The 12,217-nt window shown below is 37.2% G+C and overlaps 1 protein-coding gene across 1 annotated transcript; it reads right to left on the bottom strand.

The window, feature by feature from the left end:
- Positions 1 to 148: 148 nt before the first annotated feature.
- On the bottom strand, positions 149 to 11,744 carry abcb8 (ATP-binding cassette, sub-family B (MDR/TAP), member 8). Its single transcript, XM_041246687.1, has 15 exons — positions 11,700 to 11,744; positions 9,172 to 9,327; positions 8,654 to 8,748; positions 8,222 to 8,327; positions 7,759 to 7,920; positions 7,476 to 7,561; positions 7,257 to 7,354; positions 6,373 to 6,478; positions 6,034 to 6,067; positions 4,871 to 5,007; positions 4,117 to 4,211; positions 3,555 to 3,688; positions 2,713 to 2,860; positions 1,938 to 2,188; positions 149 to 1,142 (listed from the first exon to the last, which is right to left on the bottom strand). Exons 1-15 carry the CDS (start codon positions 11,742 to 11,744, stop codon positions 1,059 to 1,061), a joined length of 1,737 nt encoding a protein of 578 aa, XP_041102621.1. The 3' UTR covers positions 149 to 1,058.
- Between the last annotated feature and the right edge of the window lie 473 nt (positions 11,745 to 12,217).

Below are 12,217 nucleotides of genomic sequence, written 5' to 3'. Positions count from 1 at the left end.
AGACTTATTAGGAGCCTGATTGCTCACATTCCTGGCACCTTTCATTTCAATACTGCACCTGGACAAGGGAAGCAGTGAAACCTGGGACTGGGTACTGGACAAGCGTAAATTTCTAATTTGTAAAAGATAACTCATGTTAAATGTAATCTTTTGTGTTTTTTTATTTTTTATTTCAAGTTATTTTAATACATACAACGTGTAATATAACAAACTCAAGTGTCTCACGTTAAACTCCAATGGACTGTAGGAGACATATGCAGTAGATACAACTGCTTCACATGATTGTTACATAAGTCTAAATGTAAACCACTTAATGGGGCTCCACTGTGTACAACACATCATTTTGACACTTTCCCCATTTTAAAGCCAACAGCAGACAATATAATGAATGTATTAATTGTGTATTGTTAGATTTAACTTGGCTGCTAGAAAGACTTTCCTAGGACTGAAAAACAAATAACAATTTGCATAAATGAGTTTACTGGTCTGCTAAAAGACTTATTTTAAAACCTTTTTACATGAAATGGATTACAAATGATAACATCTTATCAAAACTTCAGATCATAAGAACATTGATGCAGCAGCAGATTTCTGCTTCTCATGTCCAACCTATGTGCTATACTGGTGGGAAAGTTATTTTGTATCCCAATTTTAATTAATTTGACTAGTGTTAGTTGCCTATGCTTGCAAGTATTTATATAATTCTAGACATTTTTGTTTTGTTTTCAAAGAAGCAAACATGATGTAGAAGTGAAACTGCACAAGGATCCATGGAGCAGTGATGCTGTTACTAATTATAGGTAGTACAATTACTTAAAATCTGTATCATTTTGTGGCATTGCATACATCTGTCTACTGACTAACTTGGGCCAAAATATTCAACTATTGTCCTATAACCCTACAGCTTGTTGCAGGGTATAGTGCAGGTCACAGAACCAATAAGATATGACATGCCACAAGCTGTAGCACTGGAGACGGTATAATGTATGGTGCACCAGATGCGAAATACAGTAGTGACTTTGTGTATCGGGAAACGGTTATGTTTTGTTACATGAAATTCATTGTTGTCCCTCTGTCCTCTGTCGGCGAATCAGTTCTGCATACAGACCCCCTTTCTTCAGCAGTTCAATGTGTGTGCCAGACTAGAAAAAAAGGACAGAAAATACAAGTCTAAACCTTTTGTGAGTAGACAGTACTAAGTTAAAATGTTTATTAATTTATTATTATTAAATGGCAATATGAAAGAATGAATAATAATAATAATGAATAAGGCAATAATAATGAAGAAAAAATGCATGTCTTATTTCAAGGGATGACTCTTTCAAGTCAACTTGGACCGCTGTTTAATATCTCACCCGAAGAATTGTACCTCCTGGAACACAGTGAACCCTATAAAAACACTATGCTGGAGCTCTGGTAAAGCACATCTCACCTGGTGACTTTTTAAAACTCAGAAACCTAAAGTGCCCCTGTGGCTTAAACTGAGCTTTCAAACATGTATTTTCTTTAGGTACAGCTGCTACACCAGTGTAACCACTAACCTGTCCCCCTGTATCTCTCTGTCTGTTTCATAACTGTGATATGTCATGTCTATACCAAGTTATTCTTCAGCTTCTGAGATCTGACAAGGCTAAGTCCTTGGAATGTTAATACTTCAACCTCATTCAAATCTCAGAAAAGAAACTATGCAAGGAGCAGTGATGTTGTTATTAATTACAGACAGTAAAATGGTCAGATTTTAAAAATCAACTTCATTTTGATTTCCTGGCTTACATCTGTGTACTGACTGACTTTGGCCAAAATATTAAACTATCCAGCAATACTGTCCTACAGCATAACCAATAAGTTGTGTCATGCCACAAGTTGCAATAATGAAGTGAAAGGTTGATGTGCTGCTTAGACCTTGCAGCATAGTTTATCATGCCCCTGTACCCTACCTCTTTGACCATGCCATTGCTCAGGACACAGATGATGTCTGCCCCCTGAATGGTGCTAAGCCGGTGGGCGATGATCAGGACTGTCCGGCCAGTGGTGGCCCGATCAAGAGCCTCCTGGACCACCTGCTCAGACTCGGAATCCAGTGCACTGGTGGCTTCATCCAGGATGAGGATACTGGGATTCTTAATGAGTGCGCGGGCGATTGCAATCCGCTGCTTCTGTCCCCCGGATAATGTCACACCACGCTCACCTGGGCAACAGAGCAATACAAACAATAACATTAATAACCACACAATAACAATGTATGTGCTCAAAATCATGTGACTGTACATACCATCACAAAAAGCATTTGGTACACTGGATAAGTAATCAGTACCAGACTACAGTCAAGCCCACAGTTATCATCAAACTTGCGTATATAAGGATAGCGCTCAACAAACATGTTTTTATGGAATGTCCCCAGGGGGATAATAATCTGGTAAATGCGCAACTTCAAAACTGCTCCTATATTGCCTTTTACAGTTGTTACGACTAGATCATTTGGTTTTGGTTTACATTTATTTATTTTTACTGTTATGAAAATTATTTACACTTGCAAGCCTTTTACCATTGTTCTACAATGAAACTGTACTAAACACAACAAGGGAAATGGACCTTTGAAAGGAGGTGAGGAAAGTTAAAACAAACAAACAAGAGTACTGTGAATTAAATTGAAGTGGATATAGTTCACACACACTATCTACATTTACTTTTGGTTGATTTGACTCTACTTACCTACAACAGTTTTGTACCCATCAGGGAAACTGCATATAAAGCTGTGGGCATTCGCCTGCTTGGCTGCAGCATATACTTTATCGTCTGTGACATCAGGGTTACCAAATCTGATATTTTCCATTATGGAGGTACCAAACAGGACTGGCTCCTGAAAATCAGTTTTTAAAAAAGGATTTTAGCATTTTTCAATATGAGGATAAAATGTTGCAACCTGTAGTCTGTAAACTTGAGTGGTCTGTATGCCTGTGATTTTTCTAACTACGAGGATGAAAACTAGTTCTATACATGCCCTACACAAACCTACTTAAATGATTTTTCAATTACAGAAACAAACTGTGGCAGTAAACAGTTGTTTGATTTGGTACACGGACTAATTAACAAAGTAACACAATGTTGGAACCAACTCACGCAATGAAAAAAAATTACAATAATATACAGAAATTGTGCAATAAACCAGTCCATCTCATTTTGTAAGTAATACAGCATTTGCTAAAATAAGTTCCTCAAGCAAGAACATATTGAATTAATTTAGAAACTAATATCTCCAGGTCTACAGAATAGATAAATGTTTGTTAGTAGTTTAAAAAAAAAAAAAAAAAAATATATATATATATATATATATATATATATATATATATATATATATATATATATATATATATATATTTTTTTTTTTTTTTGCCTAATTTGACATAGTCCAATTGTGTGTGCTGTTTTGAGGGCCAGGACTGAAAAGAAGAGTGGTTCTTTCGGTCAGAGGAGCAGTGTTTTTGGTTGTAACCATGCTAGTGTTAAAATTAAAAAAACACCAGAAGAACAAGCACATGTTTGATAGGAAATACCTGGTTAATGAATCCAATGACATTCCTTCTGAGCCAGGATGGGTCCAGTGTCCGAATGTCATGTCCGTCCAGAGTGACAACACCACAGCATGGGTCATAAAACCGCTCGAGCAGAGCTGCTACTGTGGATTTACCTGAAGAGAGAGGGGACAATGGGGGATGTATTTACCACTGTCACTCACAGCCAACTGAAAAAAACAAAAAAAGATTAGTAAAAAAAATAAAAATCCAAACTATAACCTGGAATAAACTGATATCATATATACTGTACATGAACCATTCCTAAACTTGTGTATTTTGACAACATTTGCCTACAGGACATAGAACTGTAAATATAGTGACTACAGAAACTGAGTAAACACCACACTGCACAGAATAACACAGGTCCTGCAAAATACAGCTGATATCTAATATCTAAAACCTGGTGCAACAACTAAATGTACCTGTAAATGCAGAACTAACAGATGAGTCCTTACACTCCAGTTTATAGCCATTTCTATTCTTAATTTCATTAGCTTTGCCAGAAGTTCATGAATTGTAACTTGGCCTGAAGGCCCATTACCTCCTCCAGAATGTCCCACAATGGCCACAGTCTTACAAGGAGGAAGGTCCAGGTTGAACTTTTTCAGAACGTCATGACCAGGCCTTGTTGGATAACTAAATAAATAAATAAATACATAAATATAATTGGTTACATCTGCATTTCACAAATACTTGACTATTCCATTACAGGTAGTCTTGGTGGTCTCAACCTTGCTGAGTAGACTGGTGCACAACTCAAAAAAACAGTCATAACTAGCAGACATAAATACTGCACAAAGTCAGCCTGTTCATGGGAGTATGTTAGATGCTTCTGAGAGAGATAATCTTTATATTAAAAATAAATACATCTTTAAAAGGAGTTGGCACAGTTAACCCTATCCAATACTTTAAATTCAGCAAAGAAACCAGGCCCTGAGGACAGAGGGTAGGAGACACATTTTTCAGTGGCGAGTGTATGGAATGGGTTAACAAGCCATGTTACTAATCCTTTTAAGACTCAACTTGACATAGTTTTGAGATCAATCATCTAATAGGAACTGGACATGCACTGATGAGCCGAATGGCCTCCACTAGTTTATACATTTTTTTATGTTCTTATGTTTTTTTTTTAATGGCTGGTTTGCCTACTGTAGTCAATTCACTTATGTAATTCTGTTCATAAAAAAAACAAAAACAATATAAATCAACATAACTACTGTTATACTGTGGAATCCCACTGTTACAACTATCATTGGTACAAAATGGTCTTAATAAAGAGCTGGTTCATATTGTACCTGAAGGAGATGTCTTTGAACTGGACATGGCCAATCAGCGAGTGGTAGGGGATCGTGCCTCCCCCTTTCAGTGGAATGGTAGATTCCAGGGTCATGTACTCGAATACCCTGGCACCAGCACTCATGCCTCTCACAATCTGCATAGTAGAATGATGGGGGTGATTTCAATTAGAAATGTGTAACTGAAATGAAGAAAATGCATGTTACAGTGACACACACTGATGAAGGCTGAAGCCTGATATTACATAATTCTGATTTTTACCCAGTCCCAATCCTGCTCCAGTCTTCTTTTTATTGCTAAATTAATAGAGTACAAAGAATAATGTTACCATACAAAGAATCTCTGAGAAAAGTTTTTGTAGCAGTATAGTACTATTATGTTTGCCTTGTTTAGTACAATACTAAAATGTGTACTGCATCTTGGAAGCTGACTGCTGTTTAAATTGCTTCCTGCAAATACATATAAAATACAGCTAAGACACTGTAGAAGTACATTATATATATATATATATATATATATATATATATATATATATATATATATATATATATATATATATATATATATATATATTTAAACTTCAGTCATACTGTTTTGTATAAAACCCAAACATCAAAATTTTGGAAAACATATTTTGGGTTTGTAGTTTTAAATATGTGTCTAACAAAAATGTTTTTAGTTTTTATTGTTTTAATCAACTGTCAAAGTGGAAATTTCAGAATAAGCCTACATTATATAAGCGACCAACAGAAAACTATATAATAATAATAATCTTTATTTTTATATAGCGCCTTTCATAGCAGACCACCATCACAAAGCACTTTACAAGATAAGAGACTATGGTGTGTGAACTATGCATCAGCTGCAGAGTCACTTACAATAACGTCTCAACCAAAAGATGGAGCACAAGGAGGTTAAGTGACTTGCTCAGGGCCACACAATGAGTCAGCGGCTGAGCTGGGATTTGAACCGGGGACCTGCTGGTTACAGCCTGTTTCTTTAACCACTGGACCACACAGCCTCCCTGTATATAGTTGAATATTACATTATTGTATTGATGTTTTATTAACAGAACTGAGCTTTAAAAAATGGGTAATTGTATATTAGTTAAGAACTAGCAAGCAAAATACATTTTACCAAAATTTCTGCACCTATAACTCACCTGTCCAAACAGGATGGAAACATTGGCCATGGACCTGCAGAGGGATAAGGGTATTTGTTATGGTTTGGATTTTTGATTGTACATCATCTGAGTACTGGTATTACATACTGGTACTAGGTTACCATGGAAATAGAAAATATACATTTCCTTGAAATATGCATGTCCATACACTGAATGGCCAAAAGTCTGAAAATGTAAATATAATCAAAACACTAGTCTGCAATTTATGCAAATATATGATACTTAAATACTTTAGATACTTAAAATAGACCCCTCAGACTAAAAACTGAAGTTCAGATTTTAAAACACAGTTAATAGAAGCTAAAGAAGCCACCTGACCTCTGCACAGTCTGTGAGGCCACAAGGAATGACATCAGATCTCCGGCTGACAGCTGCTCACCAGCTACTAAGTATCCTCCTGCAAAGATAGTGCCCATGACAATGCCTGAAGAGAAAGAGACGGGACAGAATTGCAGCTGTTATAGTTCAATTTTAATTTTAATTTTTTTTATTTATTTATTTTTTTTAAGTATGAGAATGGAGCAACAATACTGCTTACAAAAGGAACAACTATCGAATAGCTGAAGGTTAACACCAGGGGTCCCCATTACAGACCTGTCTCCCTTCAAGATGCTGATCTACGTAAGTCATCACACAACATCCTACGATGTGATTGATATTTCCTTTTTCTTGGTGCAGGGAGCAGCTTATTGATCTTACTGAACACCATTTTACCAATGCAATGTTATATGCTATTTTAAAGGTTTTTTTGGGGAATACTTGACAACAGGAAAAAAATAAATTTCTGTTGTGTGATGTATATAGAGGTATATTACCTAGCTTCACCAACCTGGGTCAACGTTCTTTTGCTTATGGACATGGGACCAGTCTCAAATTGGCACAACAGTATGAGAAACTGGAACCTACAGTACTACTAAACTTCTGAGTTATACTTCTTTTTAAATATATTTTTTGTGAATAAATATTTATTCTATGAATACATACTGACTTCATAATAGGATCCCCTGTTACAGAAATCCAGTATTGTGAGCAATACAGTGTTATGTTTTTTTCTTGCGTGTCAGAAAAAGTACTGGTGTAATGAGTTTTGGCAATCTGCTGTAATTCAGAGCAGGCCATCCAGCAGTTCAGGTGGGAACCAGACGGCCCAGACCAGATGTTAAAAATCATTAAACAAACATGTTCAAAAACAGGTTACTCACAGTTTAGTGCAAGGTTTGACAGCCCCTGGAAAATGGCAATACCGACCCCTAAAGCTTCATTTATGTTGCTGGACTTTTCAACTTCAAGAGAGTACAAACTAGAAATAAAAAAAAGAGTAGATGTGTGCTTCTTTTTTAAGACAAAACCACAAAAGCTATGCGAGATGGATGTTAGCCCTGGAGCTATGGATTCAGCCCCAGTGTGGATGTCTTACTCACTGTGCCTCTCTGTCCTCCATTGCGAAAGCTCTCACTGTACGAACATTACCAAGGGCTTCATCAGCAACACTAGTGGCTTTAGCGACCTGCAGGCCGTTGAACAGACATAGACAATGCTCACATTTTTTATCACAGACAAGGCTAAAGTTGATAAAATACAACCACACACTAACAGTCAAACATGCAAAGTCAAACAATAAACAACTGGCAGAAAAAGCAACACAGTAATGTAATGAAAGTATTAGAAAGTGGTTATATATCAACTACTCAGGACCCATGTTACCTGCTCCTGAGCCTTTCGTGACAGCCCGCGCAGGACTGAACCAATCAGTGCCCCAGCAGCAACCAGAGTGGGCAAGACCACCAAGATGAGGCCTGTCAGTTTTGGAGAGATCAGGTAGATGGAGACAAGGCAGCCAGCTGTCTGGGTGATACTCCGTAAACCCTGGGTGAGAGGCAGAACACAATTACTGCATTTACTATTTGGGTCTAATCCCTAGAATGTAACTACTATAAGGGGCCATGGGGTGCAGGGGCTAGTTCTAGTCTGAAGCTAATCAAGTTTTGTGGTCTTAACTCCACTAAATTATATATTTTTTGTTATTAAATTGAAGCTAAACTCCATTTTAATGCGATATGATTCAGTTTGTCGTACAATTTAATGGGACAAATAAGGATATAATAGGGCTTTGGTCCTTATTATATCTGAGTATAAGAAGCAATGCAAGTTGTATTTCTCTGTGTACCTGAGAGATGACAAGCTTGAAAGAGGATTTGAACTCCTGAATGTCAGTGGTCAGGCGGTTTACCAACTGGCCGGTCTTGTTAGCGTCAAAGAAAGCCACATCTTGCCTTAAAGATGAAAAACAAAAAACTAAAATAAGTTTATATATAGAATATAGAGCTGAGACTGAGAGTATGTGGAATTAAAGCCTGATTAAACGTTTTACAAATTTAAATTTAACCTGATTTCTTAATTCTAAAACTATTCATTAAAACATTTTGATTTTTAAAAAAAATGATATATAACTATAGTATAATATATATAGCCATATATTATAAAATATATATATATTATAGATATATATATATATATATAATATAATAATATGTATATTATAATTGAATGCCTAATAATATCTGGTAGCACACTAGCTGTATTTGTATGCTATTTATACCTGAGTAAAGCTATGAAGAGAGACTTCCTCAAGTCTGCAGCTACTCGCTCCCCAACCCTGGAGAGCAAAGTGATGTACCCACAGGTCAGGATCCCCTGGGAATAAGGTAGAAATGAAAAAGGGTCTTTACATTTGAATATAAAACACCCAATCACCTTTATAATCCCCTTAAAGAGTTGAACCTCTGATATCAGATGTTGACCGAGGCTTTCATAACGATTTATCAATGACATAGGCTGTACTGTGACGTTACACATCATTGTGTAACAATGTGATTTGGGCCCCGTACAGAAAACCTCGCAAAATTGTAAACTTATAGCTTTATTCCCAAGATAGCAACTCCAGGTTTTTATACTGAAGTTTATACTGATTTAAGAATGTTAAATACTATTATGTTACATACAAAGAGCCTAGAATAAGTTGGATTATTTAATATTTGTCTATGATGGCTTACACGTCCATCTGCTTATTTGTGGGTACTGAGCAAACAACCAAACTGTAAAACTGTAACTGTTTACCTGCAAGCCATAAAGTCCTAATAACTTCACTGCAGGCCCTTTAACTTCATTCAGGTAGTTCCCGGTATGCTCTCTGGTGAATCGGGCAACAACATTTACCAAATCTCCCAGCATCAGTGGGATCTGGATATTCAAGATGGCAGTACCAAATGCAAGCTAGAAGAATACAAAATTACATATTCAGTACACTGTTCTCCAGATATATAAATCTCTGCAATTTTCAGAATGTAATGTCTATCCATTTACAAATATTAGGAAAGATACACTAAATCAAAAAGCCTATAGCACAGACAGTTTGTCAGTAAACCTGCATATAGTGACATACCTAAAATCAATGCCGTACAGTAGGTTTCCAGAATTGAAAATAAATACTGATATTCTGAGTATATCATCACTGTTCTGTCCCAGATATCATAATTCCTCTCTTCTATCTCTCTCCTGCTAGTCAGTGTCTGCAATTTTTCTAGACATGTCACTCGTCTATCCATTGAATACAATATTAGGAAGATTACTGTAATCAACAGCCTATAGCAAGACAGTTTTGTCAGTAGCACCTCTGCATATAGTGGGACTAACCTAACTCAATGCCGTACGGTAGGTTTCCAGGAAATGTTTGGGGTGGTTTTGGCACAATAAATACTGATATCTTACTCATACGTGGTTGAGTGGACTTTTCTCTTTTTTTTGTTGTTTGTTTTATCTCCTTGAATTTCCAACATACTTGGAAATATGTCCTGCTGGCCTGTGTGAGTCGTCAAAACAAGGCCCTTGCCCCCCTGCCCATGTTTTGTCTGCCTAGAACATGAACACAAGCGTCAAAACAAAAATCGATTGTTAAGCAGTGCCTCCACATGTTCTCCATCAAAATGGTTGCGGTTTTCTTCTCCTTATCGAAGATAAAGCCAGTGTGCTCTCCATCTCTTAGTGGTTTGGGTTCGCATATACCCAACATTTCACATGTTCTGGATTTCAAAAAAAAATTTGCGCCTCAGCATAAAAGTGGCCCTAAGTATGGGTCATGTTTCTAATTATACAAGACTGCCCACAAAAAAAGTGGCCTGTCCAGCCTAGTAGATCTATGTTGTCACCTGTAGTCTTGACTCTATCGATTCAAAAAAAAATCAGGGGACAGCACCTAGCTTTTTTTCTCCCTGTCAAACATTGCCTGCTAGAGGGAGCACTAGTCTCCGCAACTTCGCAAACTCTGTCCCATTGGACTCAGGCTTCCTCTTTGGTTCCTCCTGTGTCCACCAGAAAAGCGGATTTGATATTGACCAGTCCATCTGACAGTTAGGCTACACTTATCAAGAACCCTTTAAAGGCACTACCAGTGACTAGGGGCCGGGCCGCCACAGCCATCCTTGCGAGAATATTCCGGGCTATCCTTGATTGTCCTGCCTGGCTCATGTACATCCTGACTTGCTTGCCTGAATGCCTGATTCCAGATACGCAAAATGAACCGACGAGTGTGTAAATCCACTACACAAATTTTGACCCTTCCCTGCTCTGTTTTTACATATGTTCATGGATTTTAAGTGTGGCGGGTCCATTAGCTTAGTATCCTACACTGAAAAAGGATGGAAGATGTCAAATGTCTGCAGAATTCTATAATATCGCCTCTATCTACCTTATAACTCCATTAAATGTGTGCAGCTAACAATTTAATTCCATAGACCTGAAGTGATAATACTGAAAGGACATTAAATCCCTCACTGAAAGGTATGGTTCTTCTTGCTTTTTAGGAAATCTTTTTTTGGCACTACCAACATTCGTTTTTCATAATGGTATCAGATGACTATTTAGAACTACTGTACAGCTTTCCATAATGATCTGATTTCATGCTAAACCCTTGAATGAGATAGTCTATCTGAACGGTCTAAATGACTCCTAGAAGTCTGTGATTGTGCGTTCCCCTCACATTGTGACTTCACTCACATGATATTGAAAATCAAAAATTTTCTTGTTCGTTTTTGTCTTGTGCGTTACTTGTTGCTTGACCCTCTATTTTTTGGAACTAGCGTCCGAGCAGCTTTCCCCTTACGACCTGGGACCCGCTTTGCGCACGGGCCAGAACATAGCGCTTGAAAACTGTATTAACACCATATGCAGGCACATGCATAGCGTAACGCCATAACAGCGCTTGAAAAAACATGTGATCAAAAAGAATACCCCAATGGTTTTGCTTACTCGAAAAAGGTGAAAACGTAAAAAAAAAAGGTGCAAGCAGATCTACCCACAAATTGCAATCTAACCAGGCCTCTGGTCAAAAAGTTTTGTTAAAATTTAAACTATTATTTCAGTCGCTTTCTAAAACTCTTTCCTGTTAAATTTATAATTAAAACTACTGCTGGCCATATCTTTCAAAAACCTCAGTGGTAAACATATCCAACATGATCCTCAAACACTCTCAGAAGCATCCACCAGTATACTTAAGTGATCTAGTGGAGGGGAGCGGATTCTTTGGAATCGCAAGCATGGTTCAGCATACAACAGCCAATGCTCGCAGATGACTCTGCTTCCGACCTTACGTGTTGCTTCATCTTGATAAAGTGGTTTGGTATACCTGAATCCATACTATATCCACACAACAACTCATTGCGATGACATTCATTATCGGCCGCATATAGAGCCAGTAAACATTTTTATCTCATTTGTTTTTTTTCATACAATGTAACCTTTCTAGTACGTGTGACGATCAACTTTTGCCTATTCCTTCAACTGAGAAATGCCTTTAAACTAAATTATCCACAACAAAGTCATCTAAAAAAACGTACTTTTGCAAATGTGTATTGATATCAGTACTAAACAAGATACAAACTGACCACTTTGCAACTGTACAATGTGTCGACGCCCAGTCCCCCAGCAACCATGAAAAGGGTCCACATTGTAAGCTGCATTATTCCTCCATAACAATTATGTTGATCATTTGAGCAATATCAACAATGGCTCTCGACTAAATAATATAAAACACCGTAGGTTTTCTCATTCACATTCCCCATCTCTACGCACATCTCGTATAAATGTGCTTCAACAAACATTCCTCTGT

Source organism: Polyodon spathula, chromosome 4, assembly GCF_017654505.1.
Source record: "Polyodon spathula isolate WHYD16114869_AA chromosome 4, ASM1765450v1, whole genome shotgun sequence".
Lineage (NCBI taxonomy): Eukaryota > Metazoa > Chordata > Actinopteri > Acipenseriformes > Polyodontidae > Polyodon > Polyodon spathula.
This window is presented reverse-complemented; position numbering and strand designations above follow the sequence as displayed.

Bases quoted from the DNA above. Each gene is read 5' to 3' on its own strand.
- abcb8 (XM_041246687.1), bottom strand. From the start codon at position 11,744: ATGGATTCAGGTATACCAAACCACTTTATCAAGATGAAGCAACAC. The intron at 8,749-9,171 runs GTAAACAGTTAC...CCTTATTCCCAG, and splicing joins TAGGACTTTATGGCTTGCAG to GGGATCCTGACCTGTGGGTA. The intron at 7,921-8,221 runs GTACACAGAGAA...CCTCTCACCCAG, and splicing joins TCAAGCTTGTCATCTCTCAG to GGTTTACGGAGTATCACCCA.